General features: G+C 31.8%; 2 protein-coding genes across 2 annotated transcripts; both read left to right on the top strand.

Annotated features, from left to right (window-relative positions):
• The first annotated feature begins 753 nt into the window (after positions 1-753).
• Positions 754-19,263, top strand: LOC149905143 (uncharacterized). Its single transcript, XM_090106621.1, has 5 exons — positions 754-929; positions 13,983-14,202; positions 14,274-17,396; positions 17,583-17,875; positions 18,237-19,263. The coding sequence occupies exons 2-5, from the start codon at positions 14,052-14,054 to the stop codon at positions 18,783-18,785; spliced, it is 4,116 nt and encodes a 1,371-aa protein (XP_089962747.1). The 5' UTR covers positions 754-929; positions 13,983-14,051; the 3' UTR covers positions 18,786-19,263.
• A 5,255-nt stretch (positions 19,264-24,518) lies between these two features.
• LOC149905142 (uncharacterized) lies at positions 24,519-25,684 on the top strand. The gene has a single exon (XM_090106241.1). It carries the CDS (start codon positions 25,095-25,097, stop codon positions 25,557-25,559), a length of 465 nt encoding a protein of 154 aa, XP_089962367.1. The 5' UTR covers positions 24,519-25,094; the 3' UTR covers positions 25,560-25,684.
• The last annotated feature ends 2,109 nt before the right edge of the window (positions 25,685-27,793 follow it).

The following is a 27,793-nucleotide window of genomic DNA, read 5'->3' as shown; positions in this document are numbered from 1 at the left end:
TTGGCACCAAAAAATAAATCCATGATGCTAACATTTCAGTGTTTATTGACCATGGAGTTTGATTAATGAGACATTCCGCTGATGGTTCTACATGTGCGAATCTAAATGGATTTATCCTACTTGAGGTTCTTCGAATGATTGATTTGGATCGAATGTTTATGTCAACAAAACCATGTAAATATGATAAATTTAACATTATATTTTTAGGGGGAAATGCAATCAGGAATTTAAAATTTGATATTTACGTGAAAGTGTTTTAAAAGAGCTAACGTGTTATAATTTTATTTTATTTAAAATTGAAGTTTTAAATTATTAACGGACAGAACATCATAAAATATAGCTTTGAGGTTGATTACCTTGCCCTTGTTTTTACAAAACTCATATATACATAAACTTTTATTAAAATTTTATAAATACTTCAAAGAACGAAAGATAACCGAAAGGCGGAACATGCAATCTACAAGTACGATGCGGGTTAACTTTCAAAACAACGTTTGAAACCCTCATTGGCATAAACTGCCTCAACAAAACTTTTAAGTTGATGTCTTAACACACGTGTCTCGTCTTCCTTGTCAGTGTCTAACACATTAGCGGAGACTTCAAACTAATCAAGAACACGGGCTCGACTCACGCGTGCACGATGTTCGTAATTTATTATCGTTTATTCCCATACACCAATCTGTAGGGATGCCGTCCTATTACGCAGACTCCGTCGAGATCCCTGTTCCAGTGAACTTCGGGAGTGGGAAGACAGCGGTCGCTCCCGATCGCTCCTGTCTATATTTCGCCAACTATATCCGAGTGAACTCGTGAAGCGTGTCGTTGTCATCGTTCGCGCGCTAAATTTGAAACGCTTTCGAAATATCCTATATCGAGGGAGTGTGTTAAAAGTTTCGGATTTTTTTGACTATAATCGTAAATAAAGAGTGGTAAGTGGTTGTTCAAAAAAAGAACCGTTTAATATTCACGTTTTAAATTTGCCCGGACCTAAGCGTTTCCAAGAGGAGGTATTGTACTAAACGACGTTGTTTACTAGCTCCACGAACAATGCTTAAATGTTGAGGTGACAAATTTATGGAGTGAACATAAAAAACTTTCAGCAAGTTCCCTCAATTAACGCTGTATAACCGGCAATAACAGCAGCCAAATTAAAATGCAAATGCCTATTCATTGCAGTAATGTAGCACAGAGAGCTATTATTACGGCACTTAATACTTTAAATTCATTTTTCCGTTGTTTTTATGTAGAGTTGACGTACATTAATAAATATGTAGTTTCATTTTATCCCCTATAATATTTATTGGCTCGTCGATATATCTTATTCGTGCTGGTAATTCTATAAGGTATTGTTTACTAAGCGAATTGCTTTCGACTGAGTTCAATAGACAATAACATAAAGTCGTGTCCACGAAAATTATTGTTGTTTCGTGAGGATAAAAACAATGGGCTTAAGAGATATATTGTGTGTGTGGTATCTCGCAACGACAAATCCTATGTTGCTGAGAGCGTTTATCTCAAGAGGATAAGCGCCTTTTGAGTACCAAGACAAAACGAGACATTTATCACTAACTTTTTAAATAAATAAAGAAAAAGTATTGTTATTTCTCAAGTACACAGTTAATGCAATATGTTACATATTATTATGTGTAAAAACAATACAGTATTAATACATAATTAATATCATTTATCGCAATTTTTATCTAATAGTAGGGTCAGGGAGGGAACAGTGACTCGGATTTTTTCGATACGCTCAAAAATATAGTAAATAATATATAATCAAAGTGATTTTTTTTGATCTTGAAGTCAGGTTACTACATTTCATTATTGTGTCATTATATTTTCATTATACTTTAAATTAATTAAACTAAAAAATAAAATATAAAAAAATAGATTTGAGTCACTGTGTACTGGTGGATGTACACAGTGACTCAATAGTGTAGTACACAGTGACTCTAATAGTATACAGTGGCTCAGTGAAAATAAAAAAGATATACTTAATCAAAATTCTTTATTATCTTTCATAAAATGACTAATGCAAATGTAGGAACTTCAATATATGAATTAATATCATTAGTCTTAGAATAAAATAAAATAAAAAACATTAAAAAATTTCACAAAAAAAAACACATTTTATATCTAATCATCGATTGAAAAATAATAAAATGGTCTCGAAGCTGTTCCAATCATTAACGGTTTAGGTAGAATAAATTTTAAATCGTCCTCTTTTACAATAGACAGATCGGGCTTATTTGGCATAATAAACTTATCAGTAGTCAGTACCAGGCTTTCGCCTCAAAAATGATATTATGTAAAATTCCATGTTCTCATTTCGTTCCTCTAACACATTCGCCTTCTCGAGGTGAATGAGGTAAAGGTTTCTTTAAATCTTCATCCGTTAAAATAATGTTTTCGTTATCAGTGTCAGCGTCATTTTCATATCCATGATTGTTATCTGTTGGCCATTCCATGTCATCATCCGAATCTTGTAATAATACTTCTTCATTTTCCATTTCTTCATCACTGCTGCTCTTATTGTTCGAGTAATTTTACTTTTCTTTGCGTCATATTTTCTTGTTCCAAAAACAAATTTTCAGATGTATTCAGCAATTAGCCTGCGTCTAGGATTCCTACGTTTTCTGTTATTTTGTCTAGGTTTGGCTTTTATTGGATCTCTGAATTCAAACGGACTTTTAAAAGAAACTTGTGAGGATGCCATCGGTGGTTTGTTGACGAATGAACTCGGTGGTATGTTATTATATGAAGTCAATGGTGTGTCGATAAGCGAAGTTGAGGGTATGTTAATGGATGAAGTCGATGGCATGTTGATGAAGGCTGGAAATAGGTTTTCTGAGATAATGTTTGCATTCGGTTGGTTGTCTTCTACAGTTTCTTTGAAAAATATTGGCTCTTCCAAGACACATAATGTAAGTGGTAGGGTAGACTCATTTGTCTTGAAATTTATAGGTTCGTTAGGGCTCCAACTGTTGATCGTCAAGAGTTTCACAGTTTTTTGTCTTTCAATATTATCTTTTAAGGGTAGCAAATGCAACACCGACCCTTTAGATGCTTGTCTTATCGAGTCTCCATTTCTTATAAATAATCAATTTTTCATTCTGCAGATTTTTGCCGTGGTATTCTATCAACAAAATATAATAATTAAACAAATTACCTAAAAAATCAAAAGGAAAACATAGAACTGCATACTATAAACTGAAGTAGGTACACAGTGGCTCACGAGTCACTGTGTACCGCTTCAAATTGAGTCACTGTACACAACTCCGTCATTTTGATTATTTCATATTCAAATGGATCGAAAAATCAATCAATAAACTAAATTAAACATACAAAGGTAATCTGCATAAACATAACTATAAGACAGAAAAAATGATTACAACATTTATTATATACTTTAGATATTAAAATCAATCAAACTTACGTTAAAAATATAATTTTGTGAGCACTAAAACAAAAACACGTGGTGGCGCCACTGTTCGGCCCTTGAGACGCCGGCTGATTGGTTTGTACAAGTCCGAGGACCGTTAGCTTCAAACGAGGGAGGTAGACAACAACAGTGTACGTCTTATTCTAGCCGAACTAGTAATGAGTCACTGTAGCCGCCTGAGTCACTGTTTCCTCCCTGACCCTACACATGTGACAATATATAAATTATATGTTTGTAAAGATTAGAAATATAAAAATAAAATAATAATTAATTAATTACTTTGCAATTGTAACTCTCAGTATTTTAAACATACTGGTCGTTAATTTAATCCATAATAATATTATAAATGCGAAAGTAACTCTGTCTGTCTGTCTGTTACTCAATCACGCCTAAACTACTGAACCAATTTGCATGAAATTTGGTATGGAGATATTTTGATACCCGAGAAAGGACATAGGCTACCTTTTATTGCGAAATAATATGTACCACGGGCGAAGCCGGGGCGGACCTCTAGTATGTTATAATACTTCCGAGGAAGCTCTTCGAGATCCGCCTCAGGCTTAAGTAGACTGATTATTATTTGCCATCTACAGATAAATAAATAAGTATACAACGTATTAATTAAAATATAGAGCTGAGGATAAATACATATATTGCGTACGTCACGTAAGGTAGTAGCGACTATTCAAAAGGTGTACCGAATTTAACTAATCTCTCAACCCTTAACTATCTTAGCATAATCAGCGTACAATAATCTCCTTTACTTTCCAAAAGTTCCGCGTTCTTCGTAAAGTCGCGGGCATGTTTATTCACTTTCTCAACTTTCTCATTTACTGTAATAGCACACTTGAGATCCGAACGAGGAAATAGCGAGTGTATTAAATGCAATTCTATAAGAGTTTCAGTCCAGTACAAATAAGCTTGAACCGGCGGTATTACAACATAACATGATATGATAGTTTGGCGTCTAGCCGGGATCTGCGGATGCTCTGTGACCCCGTTCTTACCGAGATTACAATCACATCTGTAATTGGCAACCGCACGCGATGCCCACATGAAACTACATTTTTTCAATTAACACAGCCGTTTGATTAGAATTTTTCCGTAATTATTTTTTATGTTCAAATATTATAAGACTTTACGGCGCTCATACGTGATTCAATCGTTTTATTATTTGTAGCGTTGTTTCGTTTCGTCAATTTTTTTAATGTTTATATTACTCGCGTAAAACAAAACTCAAATAAATGTATTGTTATTACTTTTTATATTTATATATGCCATATTTCAAGAAGTAATTAACACATTTTTATTTTATGGGTCATAACTCATAATGTTAACTTTCGTAAACTTACAAAGATTATATTTAATTTAAACTGATAATATTATATTGAAAAAAATTAAGAATTAAAATAAACTTAAATCGTATATATAAAAATGAATCGCAAAATGTGTTGGTAAGGGCATAACTCGAGAACGGCTGAACCGATTTCGATAATTCTTTTTTTATTATATTCCTTGAAGTACGAGGATGGTTCTTATGTAGAGAAAACGTAAACATGTACCACGGGCGAAGCCGGGGCGGACCGCTAGTTTATTATATCTATTAACAAAACCAGTAAAGCATTTAATAAACAAACTACATACAAATTATCAAAACCTATTTATCCAAAACGTTAACAACTGAGTTAACATTAACCTTCATTAGCCTAAACTCATCAAGTAATCGTGGCTCAATCAGATTTGCGTTTGATAAACTAGATAATGTTATAACAATATTAATCGCGTTCAGATGAATCTACAAAGCAACCCACAGTTGACCGAACAAAGCGGACCTTTTACTCGAATATCGTAACCAACAATGAACTCACTCTGGGATAACATAACAAGACATTAATACGTATGATATATGATCTTAATTACAATAGATATAGCGAATTCTTTCTTGAGCATGTGAGCGTCAGAGAAATAATTTCAGTAAAGATAGCGCGGAGAATTAATTGGACTACATTCGCTAGTAGATTACCGACTGGAAGGCTCAAGGGACGGGCCATTTGTCAATGTAATCATCTTTTCATGGGTTGGAGTACTATCGTGGTGGAGCAGTTTAGATATCACGCGCAAATAGGTTTTGGGACTTTGTTGTGAAGTCACTGCTACGCCAATATCTATATCATGTGTGTTATGAAACATGCGAACCCCTATAATAAATGAAATTGTCTGGTTCGTCGTGTTCATCAGTTCGTCAGTCTATCGATGCATAGATATATGACACAACTCAGACCTTTTTACCTGATATTATAATTTGAACTGTGAAATGCTATTTTGATTTATACGGTACTAGAAAGTCTTTCTTCGTGTTGTCCAACACGCGCTTGACCGTATATTCTTTTATGCCATTATTCTAGCGCTCTCACGTTTTGAATAAATAAATCTTATAGAGCTATATAAAACTTTATAAAGGTATTCCCCTAAGCGTACAACTTTGAGGGTATGATTAAAAACCAAGAAAAAGCCTCCATAATAAGCGCAGTAAACAATTCACATTCAAGTCATATAATAATACCGAGTCGGTTAAGTATTCTTGTTTTAATTCTAATTAAGGTATGCAGAAGCGTCAAATAAAATAAAATAAATTATTTTGAATTAACTAAAAGTTTGTACACTTACAAAGGGTACTCACACTTTAAAAAAGTGAACTTCTTTTTTTGTTTAGGTACCTCATATTCAAAGCATTAGAGGCCGACTCTAGGGATCAGTTTATATATTAAATACAGATTAGTAGGTAGTTTATAAATGTTTTGTTTCAATTTAAAATAAATAAATAATCCAGACTTTTTCACAGAAATTTGATTCTTTAAAATATCGATAATATTTCGGAGGACACTAACATGAAAAATAAGAAGATAAATAATTGAACCTACTTATTATAACATTATCGATATCTAATGTTTGATATATTCCCACTTCAATACATTTTATTTCACGACGATAACATGAAGGTATTGCCGCCGAAAATATTCGGAATTTCCCCAGTCACGTATTAAACATAACGTGACAAGGCAGTATCACTTTGTGTAATGCTCACGAGACTAATTCAATAGATTAATGGAACTCTGCTCAAATTAAAGTTTCAAACCCTTGCAAAGAATAAACGTTACTTTAATTAAAACCTTGAAAGTTCTTCAAAAGAAGTACGTTAACTTAATCAGTCCAGTCTGTACGTTCAATTGTGTAGAACATTCAACAAAATGTTGATGCGAAAGTTCTTAGTCATTATTCTTTTTAATAAAATAATCAAGATTTTATACAAAAGTAGTATCACGTTCGAAGCGAGAAAAGTACGTACGTAGTGCACTATAGACTCGATACAACTCATTGTTAGTGATCTTCGCGTCTAGCCTTGTCTAGCATGCGATCTTCGTCGCGTCGCCGATATCGCATGCTAACCCTTTTATGACCATTTTTACCAGTTACTATTTTCTACATAATTTATTCAACTTTGACATGACAACGGACTATCTCAGTATGAAAAAAAATATACGAATTTATAGATTATAATTAGACATCGGATTATATGCATTTGCATATTTGCATATGCAAATGCATAAAACTCTCTAATTACGGCGTTAGTGCATATTGTAGCCTTTTTCCCGAATCGTGCATATTTCGTTAAGTATCGGGAGTTTTAACCTTTATTAGCCAATCAAAACGCTCAGCGAGTAAACAAACCCTATTTTGGCATGATAAAATAGCGAAAAATTACAAAATGGGCTCCATTTTAAGTAAATTTTGAGCCATTCAAAATAGGGCTAGATTACCCTTTCGGGGCTAAAAACTTAAAACACGGGTTGAATTCCAAAAAAGGGCTAGATTTAGCCCGGAAAGGTCTAAGGTGGCAACACTGGGCTCGCGGGTGACAAACATCACAAATTTGCGCTCAAAAATTAAGTAAAAATGCTTAATTGTATTTTGGCACAAAAACTATACTTAATTTCAAGAAAATATCACTGTTTTTTATTTATCTTTGATTTAAATAATATGTAAAATAATAAAGATTTTTTGATTTTGTATTGTGCATATTTTAGGCATATCAGTCGTTTTTAGTGCATATTTCGGCCTTTTTTAGTGCATATTTGCATGCATATTTTGGCATTTTGTTAGTGCATATAATCCGATGTCTAATTATAATTAACATATTCCTGTGGGAATTAAATTGATAAGCTATAGTTTTTATACTTTTGAGATGTTTTTTTATCACAATACACAATAAGACAAAATATCATTTAAAATCATTATTTCATTATGACCAGTTATATCGATCACGCTAAATACTTAAAATATAAACGACAACGCTTCTTAGGTGGAGATAATATTATATCAAAAAGAAAATTTATGAAAATTGCTTGGAATGTATAAAACAAAATCCTCTTTTTAATATTAATGTATATTCTTGTCATGGCAGGTTCTTGACGCAACTAAAATTTCCCAATATTAAATTCTGTTGTACAAGCATGACTTATAAATAAATTTACTCGGCAAATTATATAATTGGCTTTTTAATACTTCATTTTGTAACCTGAAAGTTTTCGTTTGCCGTTGATTATTCTTGAAAGCAAGATATATATAATTTGTATTAAACTTTTGTTGATTAAAGTTAGTTGAGATGGATCGAAAAGTATGAAGGAAAACCTTGAAAAACAGCAGGTGCATAATATAATTTAACTGCTAACAAATATTTCAGTAGGTCTGAAAATGTAGCAGCTCTGCGTTCTTTTAATACATTTGGTACGAAACGCGTCATTTGTATAAAGTTGATAAGCTTGAAATGAAGATAGTATTCAAATGATTCTAATATATTTTAGACTAGCTGCGCCCTGCGGTTTTACCCGCAGTACTCAACTCTTGTTGGTCTTAGCGTGATGATATACTTGATAGCCTTCCTCGATAAAATAATTTTTCAAATCGGAGCTGTAGTTCCTGAGATTAGCGCGTTCAAACAAACAAACTCTTCAGCTTTATAATATTAGTATAGATATAGCTTAAAATTCGGCAGTAAATTATTTTGTTTGCTTATCTTATAATTTTATAGTAAACTAGCGGTCCGCCCCGGCTTCGCCCGTGGTACATATTTACGTTTTCTCTACATAAGAACCATCCTCGTACTTCAAGGAATATAATAAAAAAAGAATTATCGAAATCGGTTCAACCGTTCTCGAGTTATGCGCTTACCAACACATTTTGGGATTCATTTTTATATTATAGAAGATTAGATGTCATTATACCGGCGCGTTATAATTTGTCATACCAGGCCTTGTGAGTTGTGACCACCGAGACCATAACAAATAATTCAATAAATTTAAAAATTCAATATTATCTTAGATATTACTTAAAAATGGCAGAACGAATATTTAAAAAAAGTATTATAGTATTGCTATAGGGGTTGGTAATTTCGAGTTGTACACTGCACGGGTCAACAATGACCCGTATTCCCGCCTGATTACATCACTATAAAAATACAAATAATAATTCTGAATTATTGTCTTACACACTGTATACTACATACAAATATTACTTTTTTGATTTTTCATAAAATATTGTTGTAATTCAGGAATGAGCTGCAAATGGTCAGATTTGGAATATCATGAATTTCACAATAGTTTTTATTCATACTCCAAACACACTGTCCTATCAAGATCAAAGCCATAATCCACCGCACCGACCAAGAGTAGGTACGTCTTGTCTTCAAACTATTAGGTACAAGGCATGTAAACAATATGTTGGTGTCATAGAGTTTCTTTCCTTCGATCTCTTATCAAAGAAAAAAACCGATTAAAACGAGGACTAAAATCTGAAGAAATGAAAAAGTTTTTCTAGAAAATACACAATTGCAGATCAATGGAAATCATAACAACATTCTTAAAGTACATTTTGATTGAAGAGTGATTGTATCACAAATGCTCTTCTCCCGTCCGACTAGGACTTCTCCCTCCTCCACTCAAGCGACAGCCCAAGCCGAGGTTCGAGATCTCCGTCAAGGGGGGACGCCACGCCCTTACGCATGTCGCTACCAGGGTGAACCTTCAATTCACCCACGCGTCCGCGTTAAAATGTAGAAGCCCTTCTGGCTAACATTGAGAGACACCACACACAAAAAAAAAAAAAATGCTCTTCACCGCCCAATTTTATAAAACAAGTATAAATAAATCTATGTTGGAAAAGCGAGTAGGTAGACCATAATAAAACATTGTTTCACTACGTTTCGATGAAATCAATATTTGCTTGAAAAGCTCTGTATCGAGTTTTATTCCTAAAACATTGGTAAAGTTCGAAAACAATAGATAGCTTTATAACGAAATCGAACTGGGTAAGATATTTTATTTTTTTCAGTTGAAATTAAAACATTATGAAAACTTACCAATAAAATAAAGTTATTTATTATAACATATATAAATTATAACATAGGTTTAAACATATTAAGCAACTAGCTTTCCGCCCGCGACTTCGCCCGCGTTTTCAGAGAAGAGTTATTCCGCGTTTTCATAGTTTAGACTTTAGGAGTCCATTGGGGACAAACATGTGACACGAGATTTTTATATATTAAGATTAGGTACTGCATCCAATTTTGAATTATGTCCGTTGTGTAAAAAAAATCTTGCTTCGATTTAAAAATGGTTAAAAAACTAGTTTTAGATAATTTATTATAATATACCTACCCCAGCTTTGCATCATGTAGTCCTCCTAAAAACTCAGTAGATAGGTACAAGGTAAAGAAATTCTTGATCTTTGTTAAACAACTAGCTACTGCTAGATAGCATAAAACTGATTAAACCATATTTTATATAAATACCAATATTTAACACAATTAAATAAAACAATGTTACAGGCGGTAAACATTTAATTTAAAACTAGTTACCTACCAATTCAATTCCTCATTACATAAGCATAAAATTAGGTTCAATGAACTCTGTATTTAAAGCATTAAATTCGCTTGATATTTGTTCAAAATGTACCCCTGTATTCAATATTTATTTTAAACAAAAACCTTTGTATCAGTACATTACTTCGTTTGTTCCTACAACACTGGTTTCACGTTTCAACCGCACATCCGTACCTGACTCTGAATGTTTTTGTTATATTACTTTTTTATATTTTAATCTACATGTATTATTGATAAAATAAAATATAATAAGTAAATTTTCATATTCGGTTATCATTTTTAAAAGTAAGCATTGAAAAGAATTTCACATATTAATATTATGACTGAATCATAATTATTATATTTTGGTATATTTTAGCAAAATGAAATATATTCACAAATTACGCTCAATTTGCCAGAATGATAACTTACAAGTACCTATTTAAAAGAATATTGAAAGAATTGAACGAACGTTTATTGGAATAAAATGAAGAGAAATAAAATAAAATTAGACTCCATTATATCGAAGTAATTATTCGTCATGTTTAAACGTTTAAAAAAACCTAGTTTTAGATTGACATGTTTTTTCATAACAATCTTGAGTTGTTTTAAACAAAAAATAAAATAGCTTGTAATGTTACAAGAAAATAATCATAATTTATAGAAAGCTTTTTAATATTACGATCGTTTATTCTCTTTACATTATACATAAATTGTATTAGACTCTAAAAACACTACAACCTCTAGTTGTGATAAAGAGGTATAACGACCAAATTAAAAACATGTGGTAAAACAACCAGGGAATCACCTTTTTATATCGGGATTGGGAATTACGTACGGCTATGGTTATGGAGATAGAACAGCGAGTTTTTTATTAGTTAGTATTAATAGTAATAAAAGGCCTCTGAATGTTTACAGAATAAAGAGCTTATATTTTGTTCAATTTGATCTATATACCTGCGTATCATCATCACATAATAAGTCATTGTAAAGAATAGGCAACCTTAAAGCGCGTCACACACGCTGAAGATACTATAATATTTTATCTTAAGATACTGTATTATTTTATATTACAGTATCTTAAGGTATCCGGTATCAGCGTTCTGACCATCATTTTTCTTTTTGTCATTGCGTACTAAGACTCCTGTAGAACCGCCATCCTGTTACAAATGACCCACAAAATTTCGGGTCAATGACAAAAAGAAAAATGATGGTCAGAACGCTGATACCGGATACCTTAAGATACGGTAATATAAAATAATACAGTATCTTAAGATAAAATATTATAGTATCTTCACCGTTTGTGACGCGCTTAAGAAATATATAGGTACTATGTATAATAGTTGAGGTAACTGCGGGTGCTTATTCCATAATGTAATTAGGGAGAAGATTTTTCGTAAATTTGAAGCAAGAAAATTGCTTTTTCATATTTATATTTTATTTCTTTCAAAATACCAAATATACTGAGACAACATGTCATAGATACCTCCATTTTATTTATATAGAATTCCCGTTAACAATATGTAATGTAAGAGTTCCGTTGCCTAATTAATTTTCAAGCAAAATTCAGTAAGAGTGTAAAATAATTGAAAATTATTTTAAGGGCCCAAAATTTAATTGGACGACATTAACAGTGATGAATCGCGCTCTGCTCAAGGCATTAGCGTAATTATATTGTGATTTCGGAATAATCGTATGATGAATGGGCGTAGCTCCTTACATTTCTCTTGATTCGCTGTAATATTCATTTATTGCATGTTCTAACAGTTACAGAGAAACTTAATAATATTTTAATTAATCTTATTTTCATGGAAGTTCACGAATTCTTTTTTTAATTTACGGCGAATAGGATTAAGTATTGGTCTATTAAATTAATAACGGATTCCAACAAAGGCAGAGATTTTGTTAGAATTTTAATATCAGTAATTAGAAGGCTTACGCAGTTTCGTTGAAGTTTCAGCCTTGGAACATACACTGCTGGATATAGACCTCTTCAAAGATTTGCTATAAGTAACGATATACAGTTTATAGAAATATTACAAAATACTTTTTTCACTCAATTTCACGTTGGACTTTGGGACACTCCGTGTTAAATTTATGACTTTAATGGCATTGCTAGTAAATGTGAAGCCTGTATATTGTAAGGTCCTCGGTAGAGCATGATCATCTATTGAGATATTTTATATTATAATAACGAGAACAAAACAGATAATTAAAATTAATGTAATTTAAAATTCACAGAATTCCATATAGTTCCAAAGCAAACAGCGGTTTTTGTTTGAACTACATTACAATATTAAGCAATTACCTACGAAATACAATCATATTATAGTTAGCCATGTAAATAATACAAATTCTTAGAATCGTATCCAATTCGTGATATTAACTAACAATTTCAACGTTTGAAGATACAAAAAGCGGTTACGTACCAAATATATAAGATTAATTTGCCCTAATACTCCATTTATATTCATTTACTTCTTTTCGTGTGAGACGTCATTAAAAATCGATTATTACCTTGTAAAGAACCTAACCTCATCCCCGCGTTACACACATTAGCATCGTGAATAAGATGTTTTTCGTGGCTTCGTTGACTAGCCGCGATGGCCCCTCACTTAGTAAAGTTACGCTTGAAAGGTAATTTTGTACTTTATTATATTCCAGTGGCCTCAAGGGTACTTCACCTAAAATAAACGTTTTGAGAGTAGATCGATTTTTAATTTATCTCTTTTCTCGCTTTTAATGGTGACTTGACTTCCTTTTATCCTGTCAAAACATAGGCCTTTCGTGGATTCACGGGTCCTTAAGTCAACATTACCTTTTCTAAAAAGAGTTTAAATAAACAATACATACGTGTGTCTTAATTAAATTAATAAATGTCAATGTTTATTTTACACATTTAATTCTTGCAATTATTTAACATGGCCGCAATGTTTCTTGATCTTGTCGTAAAAATCTTTATCAGCTGACTCAGATAGACAATGAATTTAACATATTATCAAAGAATATAAAGAAAACGTTAAGGTAGGTTTTTCATTAGATGACATAACATAACATAACATTAAAATCTGTGGAATTTTAACTCATGTTCCATTGATTACACATACGTACTCTCCTAAAGCTCATGTTTTCAAAAAATTGAGGATAAAAGCTACCGTACTAAATACACCTACAAGGAGAGACCGTGCATTTACTCGGAACAATAAATTAAACCCCTTCCTGGCGGTTTACTTAAATTAGAAAGCAACCATTTCTATTTGTGTAATTATAGTGGTTTTACAATAGCGCCTTTTGTTTATCAAGGAACAAACAAAGTCTATACAATTTTAAAACTGATTTAGGTACTCGTATTTCAAATTATCTTTAATTAACAGCTGATATTTGGTAACTTCGATTTTATTATTTTCTCTAATATAGGGTATTACCTGACAAAAAAGGACATTTCATGTGGTTAAACCTAAAATATCATAAGATTAATAAGTAGATTTGATTGCTGATACCTCATTATCTCACTAACTTAACTTTAATAGGTACAGTTTTTTTCAGCAAGGCATTTGCATTTTAAGATAATATGTATGTTCACCATATTCACCGATAAGCTTACCAACTGTGTTATTGTTGCAGATATACAAGCATGTAAAATAATTATTGTTTCTGCGAACGCAACATGTCATGAAATGATGTCAAGTCAATATGGGCATGTTTACTCTCATATCCATTGTAAATTGTGGATTGTACGCATTCTTTATCATCACAAATATCCCGATACTGCAAGGAGAAGAACAGCCACAGTGCCCCAGCCTCACAGAAAATCCTATATGTCCATGTTACAATTTTAAAGAAGGTAATCGATTGCATAATTCAATACTACTAAGTTAATTTATAGAACTGATTCTAATGGACAATTTGTTTCAGGATTATTTCTTGAATGTCCCAGCGCAACTCCGAATGTTGTCAAAAATGTATTAACTAAAATAAAAGGAACGATCCAGTCGCTGTCCATCTACGATCTCGATAGCTCAATCACTGATTTAAGATCAGATTTTCTACCACCACACGTGAAGATAATTAATTTACAAATTTCCCAATCAAAAATTAGTGAAATAAATCCTAATGCTTTTACATCCATCCGAGACTCTTTGAAGTCTTTGAGTATACTTTCCAGTAAATTACAACGAATTCCACAGGACTCTTTTTCTCAACTGCAAAATATTGAAATACTTGATTTACAACTCAACGACATCAAAGAAATAGATACAAACACTTTCCAAGGCCTTAGATTGAGTAAAATAAATTTGAAAGGCAATAAAATTGAAAATATTTCAGAAAATGCATTTCATTATCTGGAAGAAACTTTAACGGAGTTGGATATTACGGAAAATTTTCTTAACGTTTTTCCTCTGAAGTCTTTGGCGAACCTGACCAAACTTAACAGTTTACGACTAGCGTGGAATAAAATTCAATCGATACCGGATAGTTCAAATATTGCAATTCAGGAATTATTATCGGTAGATCTTAGTTTCAATGAATTTACAAGAATCGAGAGGAATTGGCTTAGTTGTATGCCGCATGTGAAAACATTAACAATTTTTAGTAATCAAATTGAACACATAGACGAGGAAGCATTCTTTTCCCTTAATAACCTAGAAGTAATAGACTTAAGTCGAAATAAATTAATAAGTATTTCTAAAAATATTTTTCACAAAAATGTAAATCTTCGTACAATAGATTTAAGTCACAACCACCTACATTATATAACTGGAGTTTTTTCCAATTTGACTCAACTCACAGAAATTTTTCTTTCAGAAAATAATATTCTAGAAATTTCTAACGATGTATTTTACAATGCTTCATCGTTAGCGGTTTTAAACTTAGAACATAATGCAATACAAAGTTTAGAACCAAATTGTTTTAGTTACTTATATAATTTAACCCAACTACATATGGGAACAAATTTTTTAAAGAAACTTCCTAATAAAATCTTTCAATCAAATTCCAAGTTAGTAACTTTAAGTCTTGATAATAATCAAATTAGTGAAATAAGTGATTCGATATTTGATAAATTAGAAGAATTAAAAGAAATAAGGCTTCAACATAACAGAATAAGTCACATAAAAAGAAACGTATTCAGCCCCTTACCCGGGCTCTTAGAATTACACTTACAGAATAACGCTATTCAAAGCATAGATTCACATGCATTTATCACTTTAAGGAAACTCCAACATATAAACCTTCAAGATAACTACTTAACTACGATAGGCGATGTATTTCCAAATAGGAATTCCTCGTTAGTTTCAATACAACTTAGTTCTAATCATCTTTCACTTTTAAAAAACAGTTCACTGCGGGGTCAAGTCAATGTACAAATAATGTGGCTGACACAGAACAACTTAAAAATACTTACTCATAATCTATTTAACGAATTATTTAATATTCGAAGATTGTATATAAAGAATAATACTATTGTACATATTGAAAATAGGGCCTTTATGAATCTGCAAAAAATAAAATATTTAGATTTAAGTAGTAATAAGCTTACAAATTTAAGTAATGAGACTTTTTATAAGGTTGTTACGTTGGAAGAATTGTATTTGCATAAAAATCATATAAGTCATATTGAAAAGGACACTTTTAAACATTTAATAAAATTGAAGATATTGGATCTGTCAGAAAATGAAATTATAATTTTAGATTTCGATATGTCAACGTTGCCGGTGAAGCAACTTCGCTTGAACCTTAATTCAATATCGATCATTGAATCAAATTCAATAAAATCTCTACCAAATTTAAATGATCTGCAGATGAACAACAACTTTCTTACCTGGGAGGATATCACATACATTCAAATACATGGACTGAAATCACTTGTTTTGTCCTATAATAATTTTACATTTCTCGAAAACAAAACCTTTTCCCACTTACCATCTTTACAATCCTTATCACTGGAAATGTCAAATATATCTCAACTATCTCCGACAATTTTTACGAAGAACCAAAATCTTATCAAAATCAACTTAGCGTATAATTATTTAAAAGATCTTCATAAGGATGTGTTTGCATATACGACTATATTACAAGAACTAAATTTAAAGGGAAATTCCTTTTCTGATTTCCCACATGTTGCATTATTCAATGTAACTTCATTGGAAAATTTAAACCTTTGCGATAATCAATTACATGGAATAGATTTTTTTAGATTCACTGGATTACAGAACTTACGAACGCTCAATCTTTGCAACAACCGCATTTCCGTTCTCAACGGATTTAATTCTCCTTCCCTAAAAAATTTAGTAACATTGAATTTGAGTAATAATTTGCTTACAGTTCTTCCACCGAATTTTTTTCAGCATTCATTGGGCTTAAAGGAAATAGACTTGTCACATAATTTTTTCAAACATGTACCGAGTAATGGTCTCTCTGAAACAGTCTTGCCAGCTTTAACAACGCTAAATATGTCTTTCAACTCTCTAGAACAGTTAATGCTTTCACATCCGGTCAAACAGTTTCCATTGTTGGAGGAACTTATTATCACGAAAACTAATCTTACGATAATAACGAGTAAAGATTTTGAAAATTTTCCGTCGTTAAAAAAGTTAATATTGAAAAGCAATTGTCTGATTCGATTATCGCCGGGTGCATTTTCTAAACTTCATAACTTGGAGATTTTAGATATGAGCGAAAATAAACTAGAAAATGTTCCTAGAGAAAGACTGCAAGGCCTTTATTCTACAAGAGTATTGAATATATCACAAAACATTATACGGGAGCTTGAGGAATTTACTGGTGACCTACAAAGCCTGCAAAAACTAGATCTATCTTTCAATCACATAACAAGAATAAGCAAGAGTATTTTCCGATACCTGTACAGCCTCGCTGAATTAAACTTGAGTGGAAATTGGCTTTCATTTATAGCAACGGACACTTTCAGGATGCTTCACAAAATTGTGCACATAGACTTGAGCAAGAACTACTTCGAAGTCATTAATACTAAATTGTTAGTATCAATAGAAGCACAAGTTAAATCAATTGCATATGATGGTAGGTTATAAAATACAAAAATAGTTTTTTTATTGTCTTCTTGTTGTTATTGTATTGTTGTAAAATTGTCTTAAAATTTGTAAATTTTAGTTTTATAGTCTTCTTCCATTTTAATTTATTACATATTATGGCAATTAGTACATTAAGCTGTTATTTTAGTTAATGCACATGCATTTTATCTTGCAGAAAACCCATTAACGTGTAATTGTGAATCTCAAGAGTTATGGAGATGGATGCAAAATCATTACAAAATTGTGCTAAAAGGAAGCAGCAACTTACGATGTGAGCACCCTGAAGAACTACATGGCTACAGTTTTATGGAGCTGACATCGCAAAAGCTATGCGACGTGCCGGTCGTAATTCGTATCGCAATACAAGACATACAAACCTATTCCGTAATAGTGTCTTGGCAGAGCCGCAATCAGAGCGGCTTAAGTGGATACCAAGTAGCTTACTACAAGGAACAGATGCCAGGAGTAGTAAGTATTGAGCACGATTTGTTTTTGACAAAACGCTTCATGAATCTCGTAACACCAATTATCCTCGTACACAATTTCATATTCACCTGAAAACAAATTACAATTAATAATGAAATGTAATGACTGAAACGTGTTACATGAAAAGAGTAGAGCAACCATTACAACAAACATTTGAATACAAAGGCTGTGCATCACTTCAATGGACCATAAAAAATATTTATGTTCCTCGACCGTGGATATTTTGGTTGTACAGTGAATTCGTTTAAATCTTCCTTTTAACAATTGTTCATACGACACGCGATTTTTAACGCCGTACAAATAGCGGCTTCATTTTTTGTTTTAACTTTGTATTATTTTTCAGATACGAGGTAAAATATTGAACACAACCGCGAGAATGACAAGACTGAATCATTTAACTCCAGGGGCTAGGTATACAATTTGCGTCATAGCTACGGGTAACTTCGGCGTGTCAGCCGGATCTTCCTTGCCCGACGCACGAATCGCTACGTCATCAGAAAACAACAGTGCTCAATTGTACGGTGACGAACACCTCTTTAATCACTTGCGAGGCTACATGAATGACTCTCAGACTAGCAAATGTACGAGCGTGAATACAATAGAAATCTTCGGAACGTCGTTAGATAGCCCCTTTTCTAACACATACATGGGAATTGCTGACATATTAACGAGGCGGCTCAGCCTTGTCGTAGGTTGCTGTATAGGTTTTATTGTGTTCATTGTTTTAGTGTCAGCTTTAGGCTATATGAAGACCAAAAAGAGACCCGTCGCTACAAAAACCGAGATACAGCAAGCGCCACAATACATTTCTTATGATAATTTCCCCGTTCCTAATATTGAAGCTCAAACAACAGATATGGATATAAATACGTTAGCAGATATAAAACCATAATTAAAAACACGTTAATAATTGTTTTGAAATCCCTACGAGGTGACAGAAATTCATGCCAATAACATTTTGAAATCGTTGTTTTTTATGTATAATCATGCATTAAGATACAAGTAATCATAAGATACTCAAAATAATCTTTTTTATGCTATTTAGTGTACTATAACTGAAAATATATCTTTAATTATTATCTTCCAAACGTATAACGTTTCGTCTAGTGTTTAATATGATTGTGATTTTAAAACTTAATTTTATAAAACGTGATGATTTAAGTTAATCTTTGTATAATATATTTTATTGAAGAAAATGTAAAACATATTTGCAATTGTAAAAAAATAGGAAAATAATTTATCTTTAGCATATAAGTATAAAGTAAATATGAAGTTGACTTAACTACGATAACTACTTAAGTGATATATATTATGTCAAGGAAATAAAGGTAATTAATAAAAAATATCAGACTTAATTTAGTATTACCGAAATGTACCAAAAACTTTTAATTGTATTAAAATAAAAATTTGTTTAAATTTAGATTGTAAATTGTAGCGTTAATAATAAAAGTTTTAAAATGAAATTACTTTCTTTTTATAAAAAATCATATCTACATTTAAAAACTCTAGCATAAGTTAACATTATTCTAACAAAAATAAAATATCACAGTATTAAATGCAAATATCGGTTTTGATATTACTTTTAATTTGAATATATTATTGCATATTGTACTGAACATGTAGGTGGTAGGCAATCAGTTTAAAATACAGCAATGTTAAAACTAACTCCAACTTGAACCCACAAAAATGTGAATCTATTCAACGAAAACACGCGATACAAAAATGGCGAGAAATATGACACATGTTTCAGAACAATGATTTTATTTCCACAGGGACACGTATTTCGAATACAGAAGATTACAAGTACGTTGTTCGTATTAAATTGATTAAATGAATTATTCAGCATCAAGTGTCACGATTCATTGATTCTCAAGAGAATCCATTCATTTAGACCGATTTCCGAGCTCGCCATCGATTGCGATCTCGATAAAGCAAGAAGTCAAATAAAATTTTAAGTCAATACATTGATTTCTCGCTACGGGGTTGAATAGATTTCATTACCAATTGAAATTGATGCCTAATCCTAATTTAAAATTGACTTTGGCGCTGTGGGTGGTTACGCTATCTAGATAAATAGATTTTAGACTAAATTTGCATTATACAATATTATTTTTATAGTTAACAATTGTTATATTATAAAGTTAACAATCTTCGGGGCAAAAAATATTTACATGTCTAATTTTGCTAGCCACTTATTATTGTCATTGAAATGTTGATATATAAAAATTCATATGAACAAAAGAATGATTCAGTTATTTTATAACTTAGATAACATGATATGATACATGCTTTTGTTTCGCACGTTACCGCTTCAGGCGCTATGTCAAAATCTGATACAAATATTAAAGGAGAATATTTAGTTGACGCTTTCATGTTTCATTTTCACTTACCGAATTAAGCACTTAAATGTTTTGCAAAGTTATTATTTATCTCAGCTGGCATATCTTCAGTTAATATCTTTGTAATGTTTGAATTTCCTTTCAACTATAATCAAAATCCTATCGTTTTCTCGTTGACTATGAAGAAATGAGGATATCTCTGTTCCAAAATAGAAACACATTTGCGACGTTACCGATTTAAGCGCTCAGTTATAAATAAAACATTGCTAGAACAAATAAATTTCACATCAAAAGGGTCTTCGCTCTTCATATTTAGCATCGAATTTAATTAAATACTAATGATTAGTGTAAAGTAAATCCGAAATAAAAGTTGTATAACAATTTAGTTTTTTTTGTAGAGTCGATATTATTATTATTTTTTAATTCGATAGGATATAATTTGTTTCATCGTATCATATTACCATTTATTGAATACTGAATTTCACAACGGTTTAAGTTTGTAAATTTCAATATAGGTAATTAATTCCGATATTAAAATAATTATAGAGATTAAATTCTGACTGATATACGAGCTGAAGAGTTACGATTTACGTTACCATAAAAACTTAAAAATAAATACAATTTAAAACAAGGAAGTGATTAACAATGGCGTAAAAAGAATGATCGTTCTTTTACGATGTTTCAAAGAAATGAGCGCGTAACCGCATGTTGCGAAACAACGGGCATAATACCGCCGGCCCTTTTGATAGCATCGCACTTCCCGCTTTACTCGTGTTGTGAAATATGAACATACTGGCTTTGAAGTTCGATACAATATTCTAAACTAAACCTAATTTAGATAATTTTGATTCTACACAATAACAGGGCATTAGCAAAAGGAATGAAAGAAACAATTCTACAAGAATCCATTCACATCGCCATCGCTGTTACCGTTTCTAAAGACAATCATTGAGAACAAAGCGCTACCCATACATTATAAAGTATAGCATAGTCGTGTGTAGGAGGTTTGTACGAAAAGCAATTGAGGCAGCAATATTCCGCTGGACAAAGGAATCGCGTTTCTAAGACAAAGACGCAAGCACACACAGCTCAAATCGCAACCCAGAAACAATAGTGTTCATATCGCCATTGTCCCTTTCAATAATCGTCTACTTTTGTAGTTATTGATATCATCATAATAGCGCTTCGAATAAACGGAATAGGTAGTTTAACGACGTCACGAATGTTGTATTTTATCATGGAATGCAGCTATTACTAGAAGTTATCAAAGGTAAATGTATTGTTTGTTTACACGTATTTAAATATGCTAAAAATAAACATTATATGTTACTCATAGGTTAAATATATTTTATTGTTCATTCAAACTTAATTTATTCTATTAGACTTCTTCTGGAATCGTCAAAATGATCATAACAAGCAAATGTATAACCTTTGTTGTATAAAATTAGCCTTACTATGCCTCGGCTTAGCCCGGTATCGCCCACGATAAAAAAGCTGGTTTTTAAAAATGTTACTGGGTACAGACAACTAAAAAATGTGAATCATTTTTGATTGATAAAAGTAAAAAATTACCCCCTACATCCTACAGTTTGTGAAACTCACAAAATATTCTTAACTAGTCCTTACTAATATTATAAATTCGAAAGAGTGTTTGTTCTGAAAGTTTCTACACGTATATTTTATCAAGATGGATCGGATTTGGCTAAAATTTCGTATGCAGACAGATTAAAGCTACAAAAGCTTGTAAGCTGCTTTTTATCCAGGTATATGAAGGAGGTGTGCTGAAACTGAAATATTATTTTAGTTATATAATATAAACCGGGTTTTAAATTTTAGTAGCGGTCGCAATTTGTGAGACAAAGGTATGTATTGTAAACGAATTTTGATGACTTGATTACCTATGACACACTTTTCCAATGGTACTCTTATATACTACTATACTACTAGATATCATTTTCACTATTCATTTAATATTTTTAGAATATTGAATTCAATTTTTACTATGTTCTGGGAAATAATTTTAAGTAAATCGAACTGAAATGAATATTGTCTAGGAATTTTAATAAAGTTTTCGAATTTAGATCAATTTCAAGTTAGGGCGGGCGGTTTTTAGAATAAGATACTAAATACCTAAATACTTAGTACCGTGTACTGTGATAAGATTCAGTTGCAGTATAAATTAGGTAATTTGCTATTCAATATCCAGTATAATAGGTCAGTATTTGCTTAAAGTACAGCAAAGCAATGCTAATTAAAAATGAATTTTTACTTCTTTACACAAAACAAATGCGTTATTACATCATTTTCGAGGTCATTGAACGTATTCCGTGTAATCAGCTGGCAATATAATTGAACACACTAATAATTTACATTATGGCATTTACTTAAGGATTATAATGTAATCTACTTTGTGTACAGCTCGCGTAATATAAGCTCGCATTTCCTGGTAACCTCAATAGCGCTGGGACAAAACGAGATTAACAAAAGCTCTTTAATTAGACTTAACAATTAGAAATATGCAAGGTATAAAAGATATATCTTGTGGTTGAAAAGAAATTGCTTCAAGCTTGTATGGCATCGTAAATGTTGTTTTATAGCACACATAATATAACACTATCTGTTTAGTGATAAGTATACTGAATAAATTTAGTTCAAATTAGCACAATAGGAAATAACCGTAGTGGGTATTTAATGGGATTAGCATAGGGAAATTAAATATTTTGAAAACAAATACTAGTTTTGTATTATTTATTTATTTATTTATTTAACACTTTATTGTGCAATAAACCAGATACATAAAATAACAGTTTACAATAAACAAAAGCACAAAGGGCGGCCTTATCACTATGCAGTGATTTCAGCCAGGCAACCACGGGGAGAAGGCAAAGAAGCGAGATAATAAATTGAGAAACAGAAGAGAAAAAAAAACAATTATTGGATTGAGTAGAAGTAATTATATAATACAATAAAATGCATATACAAGATACACACAACATACTATATATTATAATAAACTAATTATATTAATACAACTAAAGACACACATACATACATATTATATATACATACAAATACATACAAAATAGTAGTAACTATATAAATAAAAATATATATAAATATACTAATACTAGGTACATAAATATAATATACTAATCCGAATTAAAAGCAGTTGAGAGATAATGGTTACGAACTTGATATTTAAAAGAGGATAGGGAAGGAGCAAGTCTAATTTTTAAAGGTAAAGAGTTCCATAGCTTGACAGCAGAGACAGCGAACGAACCCGCGTAGAAATGAGTGCGTTGAGAGGGGATAGACAGAATACGTCTATCCACTGATCGAAGAGAGTAGTTTTCGCAGTGTAGAAAAATGAAGTAGTTTTTAAGGTAGGAAGGAGAGGAGGGATCAAAGAGCATACGGTAGAGTAATTGAAGGCAGTGGAGGTTACGTCGGAGGCGAATAGGGAGCCACTTGAGCCGTTTGCGGTAGTCAGAGACGTGGTCGAATTTTCGAAGGCCAAATACAAAGCGAATTAAAAGATTTTGTAGACGCTCAAGTTTCTCCATATTCTCAACCGTAAGGACAGGAGAACACACATCCGCATAGTCGAGGATAGGGAAAAGAAGGGATTTAGCTAACATAATTTTAGTTGGGACGGGCAAAAAGTTACGTAGTCGCTGGAGAGTGCTAGAAGCCGCATACACCTTTCGACTGATATCTTGCAGGTGATGAGACCATGATAGCGTTTGGTCGAGTAAAATACCTAAATTTTTAACCACCTTCGGAATTGTGACGCCACCAAGACAGACACTGGGCAACGCACCCCAGTCAATTTCAGAGACGAGATAAGGACTACTAATTATAATCGCATGACTCTTTGCGGGATTGATTTTAAGCCCGAATTCGTCACTCCAATTGACTAAGGTTGCTAGTTCGACATTTGTATGTGAACATTAATTAAAATTTTATTCAGTATTATCTGCTCTTCTACGAAACAACTCATAAACAAATACCTATGTAGTTTCACTCACAGCTGCGATCAAATAAAATTTATTAAATGTTTAAACAAAACGGAATGTTTTTAATTTGTTGTATGTATATTACAATATTACAACACACATTAAAATAATTCTCTATAAAATTATTGAGTCTCTAGTTTTCTAAGTTAATGACTTAGTTATCTATACTTTATCAATAATGAAGTGACTGAAATTTCCCAAATGTATCTTTATCTATTCAATAGGTACTTAATATAGAACAACGAATACTGATGTCAACAGCTGAGTGAATATCAGCTCCTTAGTTTTAAATTCAAAAATCATATTAAATTCAATAATTACTTGTAAAAACAGTATAAATTAGTAATAGTTAAATATCTTATCAACGTACAAGTGTTATTTAATGTGAAATACGTATAATTACGTGACTGAAGCTGCGTTTTGTATAACGTGGATGTCAACGGCAACGGAAATTCAAATTCGAATTTCTTCTTGGATAAAACCAGGGGAGTACTAGTTTTAATATGTCTTATTTATAGATACACACAACATTCACATTAATTTAAACTAATAACACTGCTCATATTTTATGAGTAACGTCACAATAAATACATGAGCGCATAGTTATCGTCTCACTTTGCTTGACAAGTTGGAAGCAATTTAGAGGACAAAAACTAATAGCTCCAGACAAAATATACTTCAGTTCTAATACAAAACCTATATCTTATCCATTCACTATCTACTCTTTTCTTATAATTAAACCATATTAAGCCTATCTAACACAAGCAAAATTGTTTTAATTGTATCATATTATTATATACACTTTTTAACATCTATTTCACCTGTTTCAGCAACTAAAATTACAACATGCTGACCCGCAAGGCAGTGGCCAAAGATATGGAAAACAAACTAAAGGCCACACTACAGGATTTAAAGGCTTCTCAATCCCTGTGTGAACAACTCTTGCTGGAGAGAGAGGAACACGAGGTAGAAATCCAGCAAATAATAAACAAGAATACTAGTCTGAAGGCCGAGCTAGCTGAACTCCACACTCAATATATGGACAGCCAAAACAAATGCACAGCCCTTCAAGACCTTGTTGACAGCTTCCAACAGTGTTCCAATGACCACGAGAAGGCTCTCAGTCGTATCGTTGAACTGGAATGCAGTTTAATGGAGGTTCAGGAGGATAACTCCAAGCGGCTATGCAATTCATCCAACAGTCTTTTTGGTGAACTGCTTGAATGTGGACAGTTAAGTGGCTTTGAAAACAATAGAAAAATCAAGTTAAATTCACACAATAAATTAAAAAAAATATCTCAAATTAAGTAGGTTTATTAAACGCACTAAATTAGTTATTAGAAATAGGTTTTCATTAAAAAATGTAGCACAATTGCAAAATAAAAATAAAAGCCTTTTGAAAGAGTTAAATAGATACCATAGGGACTTAGAACATTATAAAATGATATATGAAGTAGAAACTACTGAACTTCAGGAGAAAATAGACTCATTAAATGATACATTGCATGACCTCAAACAAGAATATTCTGCTGCCCAGTTACAAATTAATGAACACATAAAAGAGGCAGATTACTTAATAAAGTTAGGCAATGAAAATATGGATCGCTTCGAGTCTATGACCAATAACTATGTATGTAAGTGTTCTATAAGTGACAATGAGCAACCGTCGCCCCATAAGCCCATTGACTGCACTGACATACATAGTATTCAACCAATGGCAACAATTTCATCTAGTAAAACAAAACATCTTTCCATGCAGGAAATTGTTGTGTTGTCAGATAATATAGGTCAGGGATTTGGCGCTTTGCTTAACAACTTAGGGCATAAAGTAACCAATTTTTGCACTCCTAATAGTTCATTTACATATATCATGAATTCGTTAGATAATTTTAGTTTTAAGGAAAATAGTATTGTTATTATATTATACGGAGATAGTTTTAATTTAAAAAAACATGACATTGATATAGGATTTCAAAAAATGTTGAAAATTAGTAGTGAGACAAAATGCAAATTTATGTTGTGTACATTGCCATATTTGCCTGGTTTGACACAAAATCAAAACAAATTTATCTATAATATCAATTTAAAATTATATAATTTAACAAATCATCATAGTGATGCATTTATATATTTTGACATAAATTCTTGTACAAAATCTTTTTGTTTGACAAAGAATACAGTGTATCTGCCATCTAGATATAAGAGAGAACTTGCTATGTTAATAGCATATAAAATTATTAACCAGTCTGATACATGTTCAGTAGCAGACCATCGATCTACTATAATTTTATGTAGTAGTAATTATATACATCAACCTAGGTTAAGTGTTGATAGACAAACTAGCCCTAAGCTAGATTTAAACTAGTATGTAAGACAACAGCTAAGCAGCCTTTTTCCATTGTACATCAAAATATACAAGGCTTGGCTAGCAAATTGTTAGAAATAGAATTATTTTTAAATCATAATAGAATTAAAATATTTTGTGTAACAGAACATTGGCTTAAACAATGTCAGTTGTTAATAAATATTGATAATTATAAATTAATAAGTATATACTTTAGGACAAATGCTATTCATGGAGGTTCTCTTATTTTTGTACATAATAGTTTAAAATGCAAGGAACGAACTGACATTGTTAGCCTTTCTGTAGAACGCACCATTGAACTGTCCTGTGTTGAGCTTGAGCGTTACATTATTGTTTGCGTATACAGACCTCCTTCCAGTGACTATAATTTGTTTGAGACAGTCATGGAAGAAATATTAAAGCGTTTAGGCAGGAGCAAAAAGAAGGTAATAGTATGTGGTGATTTTAATATTGATTTACTTTCACACACACAAACGGCAACACGAATAGTTAATTTGTTTCATTCATTTAATCTGTATAAACTTTTTGATGAGCCCACACGAATAACACCTACTTCTGCAACTTGTATTGATAATATATACTGTGATTGCAAATGTTTAGAAAAATATATTCTCAACACGCTAACTTCGGATCACTGTGGCCAGAAAGTAGTTTTTGAATGGGATTGCATACCTACATTTAAAAGAATTAATGTTAGGCCTATAACTAGAAAAGGCATTCATACATTTAGAAATAATATTGATAATAAACTACCTGACCTGAATAATCAATCCTTTCTTAAAAATCCTTGTGAAATGTTTACAAATCTTTTTAAGTTCATTCATAGTGAATATGAAAAAATATTTAAAATTAAATCTTTAACTATTACCAAGGATTTACCATTCAGCCAATGGGCAACTCCTAGTATACACAGATGCAGGAACGTTCTTTACGAGTTATATGGTATGAAACAATATAACAAAGACTTGTCATTTCTTAGTTATGTTAGAAATTATTCAAAAACATTTAAAAAAGTTTGTTTCACTGCCAAGAGTTTGTATATCAGAGACAAAATACGCAACTCTGACAATAAAGTTAAAACGGTTTGGACAATTATTAATGGTGAATTGGGCAAAATCCGATCAAACGATAGTACCATAAAACTTGTCAACTCTGGTAGGGTCATTGACAAAAGTGCTGA

This window comes from Colias eurytheme, chromosome 10 (assembly GCF_061535395.1).
Source record: "Colias eurytheme isolate Ceu_HAF_F1 chromosome 10, ilColEury1 Martin Lab GWU primary, whole genome shotgun sequence".
Lineage (NCBI taxonomy): Eukaryota > Metazoa > Arthropoda > Insecta > Lepidoptera > Pieridae > Colias > Colias eurytheme.
This window is presented reverse-complemented; position numbering and strand designations above follow the sequence as displayed.